The 19792-nt window shown below is 47.4% G+C and overlaps 1 protein-coding gene across 1 annotated transcript in view; it reads right to left on the bottom strand.

Moving 5' to 3' along the window:
* VWF (von Willebrand factor) overlaps positions 1 to 19792 on the bottom strand; it is a 190299-nt gene that overhangs the window by 81350 nt on the left and 89157 nt on the right. The window contains exon 29 of the mRNA XM_060253812.1: positions 17075 to 17218. Within this exon, the coding sequence (XP_060109795.1) occupies positions 17075 to 17218 (144 nt within the window). The remainder of the gene's footprint in view (positions 1 to 17074; positions 17219 to 19792) is intronic.

Below are 19792 nucleotides of genomic sequence, written 5' to 3'. Positions count from 1 at the left end.
ATATGAAATTCCAGAGGAAAAATCAGAATTTTTTTTTACAATAGTTATTCTTTTTTCTATTTCTCTCAATTTTAGAGGAAATTTAATAAAGATGATATATCAATTGCATTTGACACCACACAAAATAGCAAAAATGTATTTAAAATCATATGGCATATGTGGGTATTGCAAACTACCAAATGCAAATTTTGGATGTGCAGACAGATTTTTTAAAAAATACTGCCTATTGTATTAAATGTAGATTAGACGTGGATTTCCCCTATTCTCCCAAAGTCATTTTACTAAGCTATACACCTATGTTCCCAAAAGAATTTCAAAATATGATAACAGCTGCTTTGCAAGATACTCGAAGTCAGATAATATTCCACCAACAGAAGAATGGATTATAAAATGTAATGACACCTTTTTGGTAATCAAATTGATATTCTTAGAAAGAAGGCTATATCTCAATTGCATATAGTTTGGCAAACTTTCTTTTCCAGAATTGATGCAATTAAGTGGAGTGCAAAAATTTCAGTGGACTGTTATAGCAAATATTTCTGTTAATTTACTACATAATCTTAATCAAGTTAAATAAAGCTAATAAATATTTCCTACATAAATAAAATAACTATCTCCCCACGCCATTATCTTGCACCAAAAAGCAGTCCCTTTGCTTGTATTTGGGAAGGGGGGGACCATTTTGAAATTATCACAGAATTACATATAACATGTGGTTTTGTCTTAAGTCAAATGGATGTTATGACAGCCACAGAAAATTATCCTTTACAAAACAATTTTTACAGTAGTAGTCTGAAATATGGCATTTCCAGTGCTAGAAACACCAATGAATCTATTAAACTCACATCTGGGAAAAGAAGGAACCATCTAAACTTAGCAAATTTGAATGACCCTTAAACCTAAATATTTAATAGAGCAACACTGACATCCAGTGGGAAACAACAGGCAAAAACAATAATCTCACTCATTCTCCAGTAGAGTATGCTACAAGCATCCCATGCTATAAACCTGTTGTTCAATTACTGTAAGAATGTGAAGGCATTTCCAACTTAATGAACTTCTGCTATAATGTTATTCCAGATCTGTAAAGCAATGTAGCAAAGAAAAGGCTGGCTACTGACCTGTCTGCACTAGAAGGAGAATGGGCGTGGAAAGGTGCAACACAGAAGGACCTTGCACTTCTTGGCTAGACTGCTGCACCTTCCTTTCCAGGAGCATGCTGTCCTCTCCTTAGAGTCTAGAAGAGGAAACAGCACTGCAGTATTGGGAAGAAGGCAGGGAAAGGACCTAGGCATTTCTTCTGATACATTTGCCTCTGAACCAAAACGTTTTGGTAGATTTCACAAGGGCAGCACCATTTAAGACTCTGGACTTGGCATGGAACACTCATCAAAGTGGCCATCAATAATGTGGTCAAACTGTAGCATGCCTGATGAGGACTCGCATGTCTGAATGGTCTCTTATGTTAAAAACTTCCATGTACATAGGGATTTTAGGGAGACTGCTTCTCTCCTAATCTAGCTTCTCCCTGACATTCTAGTTCTCTAGGGATATAGACATTGTTTTCATAGGGAAGTCTGAATTCAAATATGTAATTCCTTCAGCTTCAATTTGTTGTGGTGAAGTCCACAAACAACTACATGAAATGCTTTCTGCATAGGCTGGACCTTGGACTCTTTTTTTAAAAAAGAAAATCCAAATCAACAAAGAAAATCCCCCATGCCAGTACTGAAGGGGACAAACAGATGACAAAGTCTATGCTTTGCAAATTTCTCCACTGCCACACCACTGCGGGACGGTTTACAGCAGGGGACAGCAACTGGAAGCTCCTGGGTCAAGTGTGGGTTTCAGAAGCGTGACACTAGCTGTAGATTCAAAGGTGAAACTTGGGGGAAGGGCAGCCACAGGGATTCCCACACTGATCCATTCAATTATGTGGAAAGTTTCAATGGCATTATCACCAGCCTCTGCAACAGCTGACAGCATCAGGGAAACTTTCCATGTCGCTGGAAGCTATGCACATTGCACATAGTACAATGGAGCACCAGCATAAACTATGTCAATTAGCTTCCATGTGGCAGATCCAGACAGGTACTAGATACAAAGAAGGTAGCAAACATGGCCTAAGGGTTGCCAATCTACAAGTGGACCCTGGAATTTTCACCAAACTACAACAGTTCTCCAGACTACAAAGATCAGTTCTCCCAGAGGAAATGGTAGTTTTGGAGGGTGGGGTCTATGGCATCACATCTGTGCTAAGGTCCCTTCCCTCCCCAAATTCTGTTCTTCCAAGGCTCCACCCCCAAATCTCCAGAAATTGCTCAATCTGGCATTATCAACAATTTGCTTATGTAGCACAATTTGAAGAAAACTGCATTGGCCAAGCTCAGCCCAGAAAAGTGGAATTATGTAACATCTAATGCCTTAGCCCTTTTTGGCTGTTATTATTTTGGTACTCAATACCATTGTACCAAGTGAGCACCATACTAGGAATACTTTGCTCACCAGTGTCTCAAGTGTCAGATGGAAGACATAGGGGCTGAAAACGGAGCATCCAACATTGAACATATGAAGCTGCCTTATACTGAATCAGACCTTCGGTCCATCAAAGCCAGTATTGTCTACTCAGACTGGCAGCGGCTCTCCAGGGTCTCAAGCGGAGGTTTTTCATGCCTATTTGCCTGGACCTTTTTTTTTAGTCGGAGATGCCAGGGATTGAACCTGTGACCTTCTGCTTACCAAGCAGATGCTCTACCACTGAGCCACCGTCTCTCCCCTGATTGTTCTGATGTAACTTCTGGTACAAACAGGAAGTAACATAGTGGACACTCCAGAATTTATAAAAATCTCTGTGGAAAATTCTAGAGCATCTAATGATGTCACGTCCAATGAAACACCAGTTCGCCATTGCACCCCTCAATTTCCCTTGGGGGTTGCAGCCCTATTGGTACACACTATCCTCTCAATACATGCACTTGAACAGGGTAACACATATTTTTCAACTTTGATACAAGCAAGCATGTACCCTCAAAAAAATCTGGTTCCTGACTGTATTTACGTAAGCTGGAAAATGCTTGTATTGCCCCTTTCATGCAAAACAGCAAACACAAATACCAACATTTCCTGAAATGTGAGGTAGGAGAGCTAAAACCATAAGAACCAAAAAGAGCTACTGAAAGCAAGAACAGGCATTTCTCTTGAGATCCTACCTCAGAGAGGTGTGATGTACTTGGTATGGGAGTTTAGGCATGTATATTAGCAGTTTCACTAGCAAATTAGAACATGGATCGGGGGGTGTAATTTAATTCACAATCCTTAAAAGAGAAGCTAATGCAAATGGCAGAAAAGCTGTTCAACCCAATCCAAAAAAATAGACAGGATTTTCTTAAACACACGATATTTAGAGAGAGGGAGGGGAAAAGAGGCCATGTACTCAAGTAGTGGGAAGCAGAAACCAAGAATATGCTTTAATAGCTATTTAATATTTTGTTTCCTGAAATGAAGGATAAAATGTTAAATCAATTTAGGATGTTGTACAGTTATAACAGGCAGGGGAATTCAACAAAGCAGAAGTTCCTGCCTGGGCCTTATGAATCATCATGTTAAAGAGGTCTCTATGATTCCAATAACACCTCCTCAATGGCTTTGACCAAGGAAGCCAAATTCCCCCAAGGCCTTTATTCACCCACACTTATGGAACGCTTCCTCAGTCAAAGTAAGTGACTTCCTAGCACCTGAATATGGTAGAGGAGTAGAGGCCTGACAAGAAAGCAAAGGCCTGCGCTATACAGCACAAGCAAGGCAGTCTGGAAGGTTACCTAAATGTGTTGGGTTTGCAGGGCCAGCCTGGCCAATCAGCACCACTCCTGAGCCTTTTTAACAAGTGGCAAACCCTATCAGCTATTGATTAGTTTTGTCTGTTTAGCATTTTTAAATTTTCAAAACAGCATTTAAATTGGACCCACAAAGAAACAGAAAACAGTGCAGCTGGTATAATACTTTGTTCTTAATGTTCTGGCTGCTATGTTTTGTAGCAACTGAGTTTCAGAACCAAGTTCAAAGACAATTCCAGCTAGAGCACATTGGTAGGGTTGCCAATTCCCAGTTGGGGCAGGGAGTCCTCTCCCTCCCCCTGCTTCAGGGTTATCAGAAAGTAGGGGAGGGGAGGGAAATGTCCACTGGGCATTTTATTATTCCCTATAGAGACTGGTCTCCATAGGGTATAGTGGAGAATTGATCTGTGGGTATCTGGGACTCTTTTTGAGGTACAGGAACCAAATGTTCAGCATAGCATCTGGTGTCTCTCCTCAAAAAAAAACCCCAGGTTTCCAAAACGATTGGACCAGGGGGTCCAATTCTATGAGCCCCAAAAGAAGGTATCCCTAGCCTTCATTATTTCCAATGGAAGGAAGGAATTTAAAAAGGAATGTGGTCCCTTTAAATGTGATGGCCAGAACTCCCTTCAGAGTTCAACTGTGCTTGTCACAACCTTACTCCTGGCTCCACCCCTAAAGTCTCCTGGCTCCACCCCCAAAGTCCCCAGATATTTCCTGAGTCGGACTTGGCAGGCCTAACATTGTGTGTGTGTAAAGCACCATCAAATTGCAGTTGACTTATGACAACCTGTCATGGGATTTTCAAGACAAGAGACATTCAGAGGTGATTTGTCATTGGGAAGGAAGGGAAGACGGTCTAGGACTACCATCTTCCAGCCTGGAGATCTCCAAAATTACAACTGATCTCCATGTTACAGATATCAGTTCCCCTGGAGAAGTTAGTTACTTGATGTGGAGGTTAGACTATATGGCATGATGCCCCACTGAGGTCTTTCCCCTCCTCAAATTCCACCCTCCACACAGGCTGCACCCCCAAAATCTCCAGGAATTTCTTAATTTAGAGTTGGGAAGCATAGTCTTGAACCCTTCAACACCTGCTTCATTTCAATAGTCAAAACTGACCTGGATAGCCCAGGCAAGCCTGATCTTGTCAGATCTCAGAAGCTAAGAAGAAGAGATTGGATTTATACCCCGCCCTCCACTACCCGAAGGAGTCTCAGAGTAGCTTACAATCTCCTTTCCCTTCCCCTCCCCAAAACAAACACCCTGTGAGGTAGGTGGGGCTGAGAGAACTCTCCCATAATTGCTTTTGAGCAGGACAGCTCTGAGAGAACATGGCTGACCCAAGGTCATGTCAGCAGGTGCATGTGAAGAAGGGGGGAATCAAACCCATTTCGACTGTGGTTAGTACTTGGATGGGAGACTTCCTTGAAATACCCTGCGAGAGGCAGGGGCAGGATCTATTCAGCCACCTCTCTGAATATCATCCAGGCCCCCAAGTACATGGCAGATACCAAAGGTCAACATGACTTCCAGGTGCAAACACACACGTGCACACACACTATACAAAATACAACCCCCCGCCCCCACAAAAAAACAGGTTCCTGTAGGGGTAGCAGTGTTTAAAAAGAACCTTATTTTTTCCTTTAAAATGCTAATAAAAGATGCTGAGTGGTCAAAACTGAGCAGAGCTGAAGGGTTAAATCCCCTTCCCCACACAGCCCCCATCTGCAACGTGTGTACATAATTTACTTTTTACAGTTAGACAGAGATATATGATCTTGGCCCTTGGTTTCAACTTGCCCTCATTTAAGTCCTTTCCAGCCTCCGCCTTGAGTGCTGATGAGAAAGGCAGACTAGAAATATCGTGACAAACAGACTAGTAAATCTACGCACTCATTCAGTCTATTTTCATTCCACAGGACTTGGTCATTGTGAGCCAGATCTGTGGACTCATTTGAATTCTAAGTAAATTCACAAAACCAGCAACTGTAGATTCATTTGTTCATTCACTCCGGCTGTCTAATGATTTGTAATACGAGTTAATTCTCAGCTTTTTAAACTAACAAATGAACAACTGATTAACTATTAAATACAAATTGTGAGGGCAATCTTGGGATCATCTCTTCCAGCTGAAGAAGATAAAGATTGAGTTTCTGTTTTCCTTTCTGTTTCAGGTGTCCAAGCCTAGCTCAGTCAGAATCTAGAGCCTTTCAGCATGACCCAAAGGGCAAAAATCCTTGGCCATTGACTATTATCCACAAAGCCTGTGGTTCAGGTGGATCCCAGATCAGTCCTGGAGTTGTAGTCAATTTTATTTTTCATCCTGATTGTTTGTCACATAGGGTTGCCAGGTCTGGGTTGAAAAATACCTGGAGACTTGGGGAGGGAGGGCAGGGTTTGGGGAGAGGAGAGGAGGGGCTGCAGCATGGTATAATGCCATAGAGTCCACTCTTCTAAGCAGCCATCTTCTCCTGGGGAGCTGTTCTCTGTCAGCTGGAGATCAGTTGTAAAAGCAGGAGATCTCCAGGCCCCACCTTGAGGCTGGCAAACCTATTAAATGTCAAATTGTATTTGTGGGGGGTTTTTGGCAAGCCACTTTGAGTCCCCAACAGGAAGAAGAGCAGTATATAAACCTTTAAATAAATATGTGTTTATGTATCACAATACTCCCTTGAATACAATGGAGGAAAGAGACTGCTTTCCTTAAAATTAAGATTAATTACAATTTAGACAACCCAAACTAGCACTCATAACTAATAAGAATGCCTGTCTGTTCTCCACCATCAAATTTAGGACTATCCTGTTACAGATCTTCTGAATAATTGTATTAAAGATGATGATGATCTGGGCATTTTTTGTAAAAAAAAAAAAAAAAACCCAAAACAGCACAAACTCATTTGCCTATTAGGCCACACCCCCTGATGCCAAGCCAGCCGGAACTGCGTTCCTGCGTGTTCTTGCTCAAAAAAAGCCCTGATGATGATGAAATGGCTTCAATAAACAAACAATTTCTATCTGCATTGTGAAATACTTGGAGATTTAATTAACCAGGGTTATTGTCAGTGAAGCATGATGTTGAACCAGGGGAAAGAGAGGGGAACAGAACAATCTATAGAAGAAGTGGGAGGTGGGAACCCATGCTTCCTCTGGCCAAGGGTAGTCCACACTTCAGTTCTGCAAAAGGCTTCGAGTCCCAGGCATCTCCGCTTGAAGGTGTGCGGATAGGGAGCTACCTTAGATCCTAGAGAGTTCCTGCCACCCAAGGTAGACAGGACTGCCCTAAATGGACCTTATGGTCTATGGCCTGATGTAAGGCAGCTTCATGTTGACAGTCTAGCAACCTCAGACAACTTGCTAAAAACATTACATACAAAGTCTTTTATAACTTATCTATTCTGAACATAGCTATTCCTCCCACAAAGAGGAAGAACAGCTACTCGGCCATCTGTTTTTTGGTGAGTTTTATTATTATTTCTCCAGGCTGAGAAAGCAATCATGGTCAATCCTCCAGTGAACTATGGAAGTCAGGTTTCATTTCTCACTTTTCGGCAGCAATAAACTCTTGACTGCACAAAGTAGGCCAAGGATCCTAAAATCTGAACACTCCTCTGCTCCTAGCAGAGCCCTGATGCTAGGCTAGCGCCAGACAGACCGTAGTCTCCCGTCCAAAAACATTATGGGTGGAATTCAAAAGGCCCTGGACTGTGTTCCCTGCATGCACTGGGACATCTCCAATCAACCACCCCCCAATGCTGCCGCATGCTCACTCTCTTTCCCGTGTGTCTGCACACACAAACACAACAACACAAGCACAACAGTTTCTCCAGGTGGGTCAGGGGCTTTTCTGACCAGATTCCATGAAGGACTGTGTCACGGCTGGGGCCGGGTCAGGCAAAGTCCAGAGGCAGTCCGAGGTCTGTAGCCAGTAAGCAGGAGGGTCTGAGGCGCCAAATCCAAATCAGTGTACAAGTATCGCAGGTCCGAGGTCCAGAAGCCGAGGTCAGGGAGTCCAGAAGTCAAAAGCCAAAGTCAGGGAGTCAGGAACCAAAGTCAAGCCGGAGTGGATGCTAGGATGTCAGGGAGATGACTAGTTGCTTCCACAAAGCCTCCTCCCAAAGCCCACAGCTATATAGCCCTCTGCTGGCTGTTGCCCGTTTGGGCTAATTGCTGGCTCAGGGAGGCAGCCAGGATCCTGTCATAACTCAAGCATCCTTGCTCTTAGGAGGGCCAGAATCCTCTCAGAACTCAGGGCTCAGGGAGCGTCTTGCTTGTGAGCGTGCCGCCCTCCTCCGATCCCTGAGGTCCTGCCGGAGGCGGTCACGCACACGAGCCACCCGAGAGGGCGAGGCAGGGGGGCTGGGATCTTCTCCAGCAGGAGGCAGGGGCACTGGTGCAGGTGGCAGGGGCACAGTTTCCTCGTCAGACTCAACTTCCTCTGCAGGGTCCCCAGCACCCATGACACTATCCCCCCCCCAGGGCCCCCCTCCGTCGAGGGACCTGGAAGGTCGGGGTGGTCGTTGTGGAACCGGTGCACCAAGTCCGGGGCATGAAGATTGTCCTCGGGCTCCCAAGACCGGTCTTCTGGGCCATATCCCTCCCAGTCCACCAGGTATTGGAGGCCTCCACGATGGTACCGGGAGTCCAGGATCTGGCGCACCTCATATTCTTCCTCGTCATCCACCAACACCGGTGGTGGCGGCGGTGGGCAAGGAGGCCGAGCTGGGTCAGGGGGTGCAGCTGGAACAAGGAGGGAGCGATGGGACACAGGGTGAATGCGGAGGTGGGGTGGCAACTGGAGCCTGAAGGCGACGGGGTTTATTTGGTCCGTGACGGGGTAGGGTCCAATGAACCGCGCATCCAGCTTGTGAGACCGACCAGGCCGGCGCAGGTAGCGAGTTGAGAGCCACACCTGATCCCCTGGCTGGATTGGGGGGCCTTCCTGCCTCTTCCGGTCCGCAGCCAGTTTATAGGCTTCCTTGGCCCGCTGTAGCTGCTCCCGGAGCAAGTCTTGGCTGGCGCGGAGTTCTTGCAGGTAGGCCTCGACGGCGGGGACATTCGTGGGTGGCAGGATCGCCGGGAAGAACCGAGGGTGGTACCCGTAGGTTGCAGCAAACGGGGTCATTTGGGTGGACGAGTGGACCGCGTTGTTGTATGCAAACTCCGCTAGAGGCAACAGACTGGTCCAGTCGTCCTGCTGGTAGCAGGTGTAACAGCGGAGATATTGCTCTAGCGTGGCATTGGTGCGCTCTGTCTGACCATCAGTCTGTGGGTGGTAGGCTGAGGACAGGTGCACTCGAGTACCCAGGCTGGAATGGAGGGCTTGCCAGAACCGAGAGGAGAACTGGGGGCCCCGGTCTGAGATCAGGTGGGCTGGGAGTCCGGGCAGACGAAAGATGTGTTGCAGGTAGAGCTGGGCTGTCTCCTGAGCTGTGGGAAGTTTCGGACACGGAATGAAGTGGGCCATCTTGGTAAATAGGTCGACGACCACCAAGATGCAAGTCTGACCTTTGGATCGTGGGAGTTCTGTAATGAAGTCCATCGAGATGGTGTCCCAGGGTCCTGAGGGTGCGGGCAAGGGCTGTAACAACCCCGAGGGTTTGGCCGGGACGTCTTTGGCCCGCCGACAGACATCACAGGAGCTGACATAGCGGGCAACATCGGAGCGCACTCGTGGCCACCAGAATTCTCGCGTCAGCAAGTGGGTGGTCTTATGCTGTCCAAAGTGCCCGGCGGGTAATGAGTCATGAGTCAGGCGTAGCACTTCTGCCCGCAAGGGCCCGGGCGGCACATAGAGGCGTTCGCGGTGTAGCAAGAGACCGCCTCGAGTCGTGAACTCGCCTGCTGAGTCGTCTTGGAGTGCCTGGAGGTGTTGCTGGACCCAGGGATCGTTGGCCTGGCTAGCACGAATGTCCTCCACGAGTGTGGGTGAAGTGGAGGTGGCTGCAAATACTGAGGGCGGCAGGATGGGAGCAGCGGGCGCGGCCTCAGTTGAAGCAGGGGCGTATTCCGGTTTCTGGGACAGCGCGTCTGCTTTCCGGTTCTGGGTATGGGGGATGTAGGAGATCCGGAAGTCAAAGCGAGAGAAGAATAGGGACCACCGGATCTGGCGCTGGTTGAGACGGCGGGTGGTCTGGAGGTGCTCTAGGTTCCGGTGGTCAGTGAGCACTTGAACAGGGTGGCGAGCCCCTTCGAGGTAGTGCCTCCAAACCTCAAAAGCCGCCTTGATCGCGAGCAACTCCCTCTCCCAGATGGTATAGTTCCTTTCCGCAGCCGTGAGCTGGCGCGAGTAATAGGCGCAGGGCTGGAGTGGCTGAGACGGCTCCTCGCGCTGAGACAGCACTGCTCCCAGGGCCACGTTGGAGGCATCAGCTTCCACCGTAAAGGGAAGCTGGGGGTCAGGGTATCTCAGGAGTGGCCCGGTGGCAAAACGGGTCTTCAGGGTGGAGAAGGCGTTATCGGCCTCTGGGGACCAGCAGAAGGGTTCTTTGGGGCGGAGTAGTTGAGTCAGGGGTGTTGTCAGGGAGGCATAGGCCGGGATGAATTGCCGATAGTAGTTGGCAAAACCAAGGAATCACTGCAGGTCTTTGCGATTCTGAGGAGCCTGCCAGGTCAGGACCGCTTCTACTTTTTTCGGGTCCATGAGGATCCCTTGCGGGGACACAATGTGACCGAGGAACTCGACAGAGCGCAGGTCGAAGTCGCACTTCTCCAGCTTGGCGTAGAGGCCATGGGTTCGTAGGCGCTGCAGGACCTGGCGGACGTGCTCGGCGTGCTGGGCAGGATTGCGGGAGTAAATTAGGGTGTCATCTAGATATATGATTGCGAAGCGGTCGAGCAGGTCCCGGAATATGTCATTCATGAACCTCTGGAAGACAGCGGGGGCGTTGGTCAATCCGAAGGGCATCACCAGGTGCTCGTACTGCCCGTACCGGGTCCCAAATGCGGTCTTCCATTCGTCTCCAGGTCGTATGCGCACCAAATTGTACGCTCCACGGAGGTCCAGCTTGGTATAGATTTGGGCCCCCTTTAAGCGATCCAAGAGTTCAGGGATCAGTGGTAGAGGGTACCGGTCGCGGATGGTGATCTTGTTCAGGGCCCGGTAATCATTGCACAGCCGGAGCTCCCCACTTTTCTTCTTCACGAAGAGGACTGGAGCAGACAGGGGAGAGGTTGAGGGTCGGATGAAGCCGCGTTTCAGGTTCTTATCTCGGAAGTCTCGCAGAGCGGCCAACTCAGGCTCCGACATTGGGTACAGACGCCCCACCGGGAGTGGTGCCCCAGGTACCAAGTCAATGGCACAGTCATAGGGCCGGTGAGGGGGAAGCTGATCCGCTCCCGTCTCTTCGAAGACATCGGCGAAATCCGCATACTTCTGAGGGAGCTGAGGACCACCACTCGGGATGCCAGCTACCAGAGTGGTGGGAGGAGTCAGATGGGGGCATGGGTCTTGGAAACGTAGTTCCTGCTGGGCCCAGTCCACGATGGGGTTGTGCAGCTTCAGCCAGGAAAGGCCCAGAATCAGTGGGAAGCGAGGCATGCGGGCGACATTAAACTGCAGCTGTTCTTGGTGCTGCTGGACGTGGAAGGTGATGGGACAGGTCTCCTGGGTGACAGGCCCAGAACGGAGGAGGCGCCCGTCAATAGCCTCCACCAGCGACGGAGTCTCTTTTGTCTGCACCGGGATCTGGTGCTGTTTTACAAAGGCGGCATCTATAAAACAGTGGGCTGCTCCCGAGTCCAGCATGGCATACACGAACAGCCAGCGTTCATCAGGCAGACGGAGTTTGACTGGTAGCAGGAACGGGCCCGGGGTATCAGCCCGCTGTTCGGAGGACCCAGCTAGTCGCCCCAGGCTGGGGGGTCCACTTACGCCTGGGGCTGCCCTTTTGGCGGCGGTGGCGGTGAAGGCCCGGGTATCTGATGCTTAGCAGGGCAGCCAGAGGCATAGTGGCCTGCCGTGCCGCAGTAGAGGCACAGATTCTGTGTGCGGCGTCTGGACTTTTCCTCTGGGGTCAGGCAGGGTCGAGCAGCTCCAAGCCGCATAGGCTCGTCCTCGGCGCTGGTACGAACTGAGGATGGGCGAGGAGCCAAGTGGCACGGCGCAGGGAGCTGGCGCCCTCTGGTCTTGGCTTGGCGGCGACTTTCCAGGCGGCCATCGATGCGGAGGCAGAGGGTGATAAGTTGTTGAAGCGTGGGTGGTGGCTCCACCCTGGCCAGTTCATCCAGGACCTCCTCTGCCAACCCCTCGGTAAACTGGTCCATCTGGGCAGCCTCATTCCACGCCAAGTCTTGGGCCAGGAGCTTGAATTCGGTGACATACTGAGCCACCGAGGATTTGCCTTGTTTCAGTGCCCTGATCTTCCGGTTGGCTGTGGCTGCTTGGACTGGGCTAGAGAAAGCAGCAGACAGGTGGGCCTCAAACCCTTGGTAATTAGTTAGTAGGGGAGAGGATGCGACCAGCAAGGGTGTGGCCCATTTGGCCGCCTGCCCCTTTAACAGACTGATGATGAAACACACCTTTGTCTTGTCATTGAGGAAGTCCCGTGCTCTCAGTTCAAAGTACAGCCGACACTGTGCTAGGAAGGCAGGAAATTCTTCCATGGCACCCCCAAATCTGTCAGGTGGGGAAACTGGGTACTTGGCTGGAGCACTGGCCGCAGGTTGTTGCTGCAAGTGCACTACTGCCTGTGTTAGCTGCTGTACCTGGGCTTGGAGCGCAGCCAGTAGTTCTGTGGTTTCACTTGTTTCAGCATCCATCCTGTGGAGTGGGTGTTTGTCTGGTGGAAGCAATCTGTCACGGCTGGGGCCGGGTCAGGCAAAGTCCAGAGGCAGTCCGAGGTCTGTAGCCAGTAAGCAGGAGGGTCTGAGGCGCCAAATCCAAATCAGTGTACAAGTATCGCAGGTCCGAGGTCCAGAAGCCGAGGTCAGGGAGTCCAGAAGTCAAAAGCCAAAGTCAGGGAGTCAGGAACCAAAGTCAAGCCGGAGTGGATGCTAGGATGTCAGGGAGATGACTAGTTACTTCCACAAAGCCTCCTCCCAAAGCCCACAGCTATATAGCCCTCTGCTGGCTGTTGCCCGTTTGGGCTAATTGCTGGCTCAGGGAGGCAGCCAGGATCCTGTCATAACTCAAGCATCCTTGCTCTTAGGAGGGCCAGAATCCTCTCAGAACTCAGGGCTCAGGGAGCGTCTTGCTTGTGAGCGTGCCGCCCTCCTCCGATTCCTGAGGTCCTGCCGGAGGCGGTCACGCACACGAGCCACCCGAGAGGGCGAGGCAGGGGGGCTGGGATCTTCTCCAGCAGGAGGCAGGGGCACTGGTGCAGGTGGCAGGGGCACAGTTTCCTCGTCAGACTCAACTTCCTCTGCAGGGTCCCCAGCACCCATGACAGACTGCAATGGGAAATCAAATCTAGCAGACTTTCCTTACAGGTACAAAAATGCTTTCCACTCGAGGCTGTTTGGATTGTGGCTCTAACATTTCAGAGTATTTGAGGAAAGATAGTATCTGAAGCATGAAATAATTTAACGGGCAGGAGGAGACAGGGTTTCAACTAGCTGGTTTAACAAGAGTTGTGTTGTGGTTATGAAGTTAGCTTGTTTACCAAAGTATCAAGACACTTTACCCAGAACTCACGTAACCTACAGGAACCGTAGTGGAACCAGCTGTAAATCAGTTTAACTTAAAGAAGACTGTGGGATGTGATAAAAAAGCAGAGCTAGGTAGCCTAATCTACACTGAGAAATTCCTGGAGATTTGGGGGCAGAGCCTGGGGAAGGCAGGGGTTGAGGAGGGGGCCGTATGATCCCATGCAGTCCACCCTCCAAAGTTGCCATTTTCTCCAAGGGAGCTGATTTTTGTAGGCTGGAGCTAGGCTTGCCAATCCCCAGGTCCCAGCAGGGGGTCTTCTGCTTTCCCAGCCTCCTTCCTGCCCCGAGTCAGCTGGCCAGCGGGGGGAAGTCCCACCCCCAAAGCTACCATGTGACTTTCCCCCTCCGGAGGCTCCAGTCTCCAATTGGAAAGACTTCCTCTTGGGATGGGGTGTCTGTGTTACTTGGAAGAAGTAGGCTGCAACTTGTGAGTAGAGAGGCCAATCCCTCACTTCAGAGTCACCAGAAAACGGGCTGGGGCGGACGTCTGCTGAGCATTTCATTATTCCCTATGTGGAGATCAATTCTCATAAGGTAGAATGGGGAATTGATCTGGAGGTTTCGGGGGTTCTGGGGGAGCTGTTTTTTGAGGTAGAGGCACCATATTTCAGTATAGTATCTAGTGCCTCTCCCCAAAGTACCCCCCAAGTTTCAAAACAATTGGACCAGGGGGTCCAATTCTATGAGCCCCCCAAAAAGATGCCCCTATCCTTCATTATTTCCTATGGAAGGAAGACATTTAAAAAGGTGTGCTGTCCGTTTAAATGTGATGGCCAGAACTTCCTTGGAGTTCAATTATGCTTGTCACACCCTTGCTCCTGGCTCCACCCCCAATGTCTCCTGGCTCCACCCCCAAAGTCTCCTGGCTCCACTCCCAAAGTCCCCAGATATTTCTTGAATTGGACTTGGCAACCCTAGCTGGAGCTCAGGCGCCATTCGGGAGGTCTGTATAAGAAGGGGTGGTTCTTCTAGGAAAGGCACCTTACTCATTTCTCATCCTGTCTGCTGGGACAGAAGATTACTGCCAGCCTAGAACTTTATAAGCATGGTTAGCAAATGGAAAGCCAGCCACAAACAAACTTTAGAGAAAAGTAAGTAGGTTTATTAAAGAAGAACAAATTTTGATAGAACACAGAAAAGAGCGAGCCTTAACGGTCTAACCTAACTGCCATGAGAGGAACAACAAGAAAGAAGCTCTGCAGGAGCAAGACATCTCCAGAAAAGCCAATTAGGAGACAGCAAGGACAGAATTTGAAATTATGGGAAGTTCCTAATCTAGTTATGCTAACGAGCAGTCCTTCAGCTGTCCCTCTGAAGTGTGATCTTCAGCTCTTCTTCATAAGGCTGCACTATAGACCTTGTATATTCTAAGATACTTCTCTTCTGAAACCTTCCCCTTCTCTTCTCTGGAACAAATTCTCCCTTCTTTCCTTAACCACAATTAAGCAGTTTGTCACTCCCCAAATGTATGTTTGTTAAGTGAAGGGTAAATATTCATAACTTGAAAAATGAGCAAATTAGTTCTTTGTTAAATCAGGTTAAATTAAAAAGTCATTTTGATGTTTCCCCATCAGTTTTTACCCACTCTGCCAAAGGACAATCTCTCTCCCCCCACCCCCAAACCCACCATCTCATTTTACTCCTATCATCATTTCGGTATTTTGGTCAGGAAAGAAAGGATAGTTCATTCTCTGTATTAACATACTCTTCCAACCTGGTATTTCCACCCACGGTCCCATAGCAATTCTGTGGAGGAGCTCCGAAGGAAGGAAAAGTCTTGCCAAGTTAGTTTCCAGAGCTCTAGCCACAGTTAACAGGGAGCCACCATGATATCTGCACTGTTCCACTGTGGTTCTTCTAATACTTTGGCTAAATAACTGCTTACTAAGTAAGGATACATGAGATTTTAGGCAAGGAGAACTCCAGGACAGCCACATAATATTATTGGTGTGGATATTAGAGGAGATGAACACACATGAAGCTGCCATATACTGAGTCAGATCACTGTTCCATCAAGGTCAGTATTGTGCACTCAGACCGGCAGCTGCTCTCTGGGGTCTCAGGCAGAGGTCTTTCACATCACCTCCTACCTGGTCCTTTCATCTGGAGATGCTGGGCACTGACCTGGGACCTTCTACATACAGAGCAGAGGTCCTTCCACTGAGCTACAGCCTTTCCCTGTGAATATTGGCCAGAAAGTTGAAAGTCCATTGCTCTTCATATTCTCCTAACTTTGGAGGCTTTCTGCTTCAAAATTCATATTTTATTATCACAGTAAAGGGTTTTCTATTATTTCAAAGCACACTGACATGACTCACCTCATTATTAGCATCTTGATTCCTATTGCAGGAATTAAATTATTTCTTTCAGGGAAAAGGTTCAGCTTTTGGCCACCTTCTCTGGCCTGTATTTAACTATTTGCTTTGGACACGAAGCACATTCCCACCTCTCTCTTAGTGGTATTTTTACTTGTCTCCGATATATTTCGCATGCCCACTCCCAGCAGCAATTATCTTTTATATGGTTTTCTCTTTTAGCTGACATCTCCTCTTTGAGAGGCCAGTAAAAAAATTGAAGAAGGGTCAAAACGAAGGTTGTAACCTCATATTCTTCCCGCAATAATGGTTATCTTTATCTACTATTTCCTTGCCAGAAAACAAATCATTGTGATTAAAAATAGATGGTAACCTCAAAGATCAGAAACGTCATAGATATATTTAATGTTAGGATAGACAAAAAAGTAGGTGCACAGATGAACTGGAATATTCTGAACTTTAAACAGGTCCAGCCAAAATTCTGGACCATGATTTACTTTCCTTCTCCAAAATGACCCGTCACCTGAATATCTAAATAATCGTTAACAACTAGCTGCAAGTCAAGTGGTGAAAGTAAACTGTAGCTATGCTAACGATGATTATTTTATTTATTTCATCCGTACCCTCCCTCCTCCACAAGGCAGACCCAAAGTGGCTTACATCGTTTCCCTCTCCTCCATTTTATCCTCGTGACAACCCTTGGGAGGCTAAGTGTGTGTGCCTGGTGCAAGGTCACCCAGCAAGCTTCCATGGCAGAGTGGGGATTTGAACCTGGATCTCTCAGATCCTAATACAACACTCTAACCCTGTCCCATACTGGCAGTTTCCCCAACTCTTCAGATTCTTGGCTCAGAACAAAGCAAAGATTTGCACCAGTACTTCCCTATATACACATGCAGTGTGGGGCGGGGCAGGCCTTAGCATAACCTACTGAATGAGGGTTTCTATACACCTTTGGGGCCTTAACCCAACAAGCCACGGTACTAGCTAAGGCTGAGCATCTGAACTGAGATATGAGGGCACTGTGCTGTTCCATCTGCTACATTTGTGTGCGCTGCTGATTTTCCCAAGGGATTAAAAGCAGCCTTAACCAGCAGAGAAACTAACATGAAATTCCAAAACAACACTGATTCACTTAACTCTCTCATGCAATGTTAGGTTTATTCCTACTGCAAGCCCCCATGGAGAGAAGGAAAAAATATTTCAGCTAAATAAATAAAATACTTATACATGCCAAATCAGCAGAAACACTCCCATCTCTGGACAATCACCTACCAAGTCTGCTGAGTCCGTGCTGTCTTTGATGAACTGCGCTCACCATGGATAAAAGCATTGCCTTCTCCTGGGGTGCATTCCAGGAAATTTCCAAAGTGCTTGCTTTGCCATACTGAAGCAGTGCCACTTGCATTGCTGTACGTCCTGCAGAGGAAACCACAAGACAAGAAAAGGTGGAAGGCCTCAAGGGTGCATCATTTTAACTGAACGGCAGCACTAAAAGGATATTGAAGATGTTTCAAGCTGTCACCGAATTTTGTAATTCTCCGGTTGACCTTCAAGCCAAGGTAGTTGTATGACTCCTGGGTTTCTTTTGTGTTATAATCTTAGCACCAGCAGCTGAAGTCTTCCCTCCCTCTTTCCTTCAACCCCCCCCCCCCCCCCGAAAGATCTGGTTTCTTCATTGGTGGTGATGACAGTGTCCCAGGTGTTAGGGGGAGGGGACTTCACTACCAGCTTCAGCCATGACACTACCAGCAGGTAAAGAAGTTTGAGAAAGATGGGTTCACAAGAGAAGCTATTCTGATCCTGCCGACAAAGGCAAGTTTAATTCATGACAGCTTACACCTTGGAGATCTTGTTGGTCTTCAAGGTGCTACTGGACCTGAATCTTGCTCTTTTATTGCAGACCAACACTTGAAATTGATCCCCCTGTGCTCCTGATAAAGTTGTGAGAAGTTCAACAGAACAGAAACTAAGCACAGAACTGCACTAGGAAAAAAAAACCCTGAGCTATTTCCCAACATTTCAAAATGTCCTATTCCAAATTTCATCCCAAGGAAGCATGTCTACAACTAGAAGTTATAGACAAGGTAATCATCTTGCGGATCTATATTCTTTCTTTTTTAAGTATTGTGGGGGTTTTAGTATCTTTTTTTAGTACTGGCATGCCTAAGTTTTGGTGACTTGCACTGGTACTTTTTAGAAAGGTGGCTTGATATTTTCTGCCTCTGCATCCCAGCCCTGGTATTCCTTGGAAGTCCGTCTTCCAAACACATGCCAGAGTTGGCCCTGCTGAGATCTGATGAGATTGGGCTTGCCTGGGCAATGCTATATTCATTTTCAATGCTGTATATTTTCTATACATTTTCCAAATGATTTCAGATGTATTGTTCAGGAGAAATTCAGTTCTTTGACACATACCTTAGAAACTTTAACAATATACTTCTTATTGCTTCCATTGAATAATTCTCCCAATGCATTTCTCCAATTAAAAAAAAATAAAGAGAATATTGATCACCTGAATTATAGCCCTGGTCTACACATGGAACAGAATGAGATAAGTGGAAGAATCCAAAAGTGGAATGTAGTGTTGCCACCTCCAGGGTGAGAAATTCCTGAAGATTTTGGGGGTGGAGCCTTGGGAGGGCACTCAGCCAGAATATGATGCCAGAGTCTACCCTCCAAAACTACCATTTCCTCCAAGGAAGCTGATCTCACCCCAGGTGCCAGAATAGATTGCACCAATTTGAGATTGAAGGAGGAGTGTGTGTGTGTTATTTTTTGTGCTTCCATGTAAAAACACATACACCCTCCTGCCATTAGAGAACTGGCAAAGCAGAGGCCAAATCTGTCTCTGCCACTCTACTTTTCTTTTTACAAATTTTAAAAATGTGAGACAGCATTTTCTTAAGATATTTCTGAGTAGCCCGCAGTGGTTCAGCCCACTGTCACCTCAGGATTCAGTTACCTCATCTTGTTTGCAAAATCCAACTGTGACATGCTATCGTGGTCATTCTGCCTACACAGAAACTCACTTCAATATATATTTCCTCATCTGTATGCTTGAAACCTGACTTGTTTCATCCTCTTTGAAATTTATTTAACTCTTAACATTTTTCATCCGTAGGAATTATTGACTTTTTACTGTCTTATCAGCACAAGCAGCCTTGTGGAAGTAACCTCAGAATTTCAGCCACTGTGCTCTTCTGTTTGTTTTTCGCGTCGCTCCTTTTGACAGGCAGAATAAAGTATTCAAAACATTTGCATAATCTTCATAGATTTCAGAAGTCAGCTGTTTTCTGACACAGGATTTGGATTCATTTGGGGCATGATTTTTCTGATTGTTGAAAAAAGAATCCACACATCCTTGCTTAATAATGCAGTCCCATGTGCCCATTGACTTCTGTGGACTTATGAGTGTACCTCAGCATTAGGTGGGTAGCTGTGTTGATCTGAAGCAGCAGAACAAAGTTTGAGCCCAGTGACACCATTAATGGAATGCTTGAGAGCAGATGAATAGAACCAGGGCTTTTTTTGTAGCAGGAACTCCTTTGCATATTACGCCACACACATCCCTGACGTAGCCAATCCTCCAAGAGCTTACAGTAGGCCCTGTAATAAGAGCCCTATAACCTCCTGGAGGATTGGCTACAGAAGAGGGGTGTGACCTAATATGCAAAGGAGTTCCTGCTACAAAAAAAGCCCTGGATAGAATGCAATGGCAGGGTCTCAGTTAGTTAGTATCAGCACTCTACAATTAAGAAGGATACATCTGCCCATCGATCTCCAATTTTGAAATATTTATGATTCCCCCTGAATTAAACCAAACAAATGGTAACCACATAAACTAAGCTTGTAATTCCTGTTTGATCCTCGAATCTTCATTATGCTGCATGGTAATTTACTGCTCATCCTCTACCTATATTTATGGACTACTGACTTCCATATCGTCGTATCTGAGGAAGTGTGAGTGCACACAAAAGCTTATACCTTGAA

This window comes from Heteronotia binoei, chromosome 14 (genome assembly GCF_032191835.1).
Source record: "Heteronotia binoei isolate CCM8104 ecotype False Entrance Well chromosome 14, APGP_CSIRO_Hbin_v1, whole genome shotgun sequence".
NCBI lineage: Eukaryota > Metazoa > Chordata > Lepidosauria > Squamata > Gekkonidae > Heteronotia > Heteronotia binoei.
Note: the sequence above shows the minus strand (reverse complement) of the source record. Positions and strands in the feature narration are given on the sequence as shown.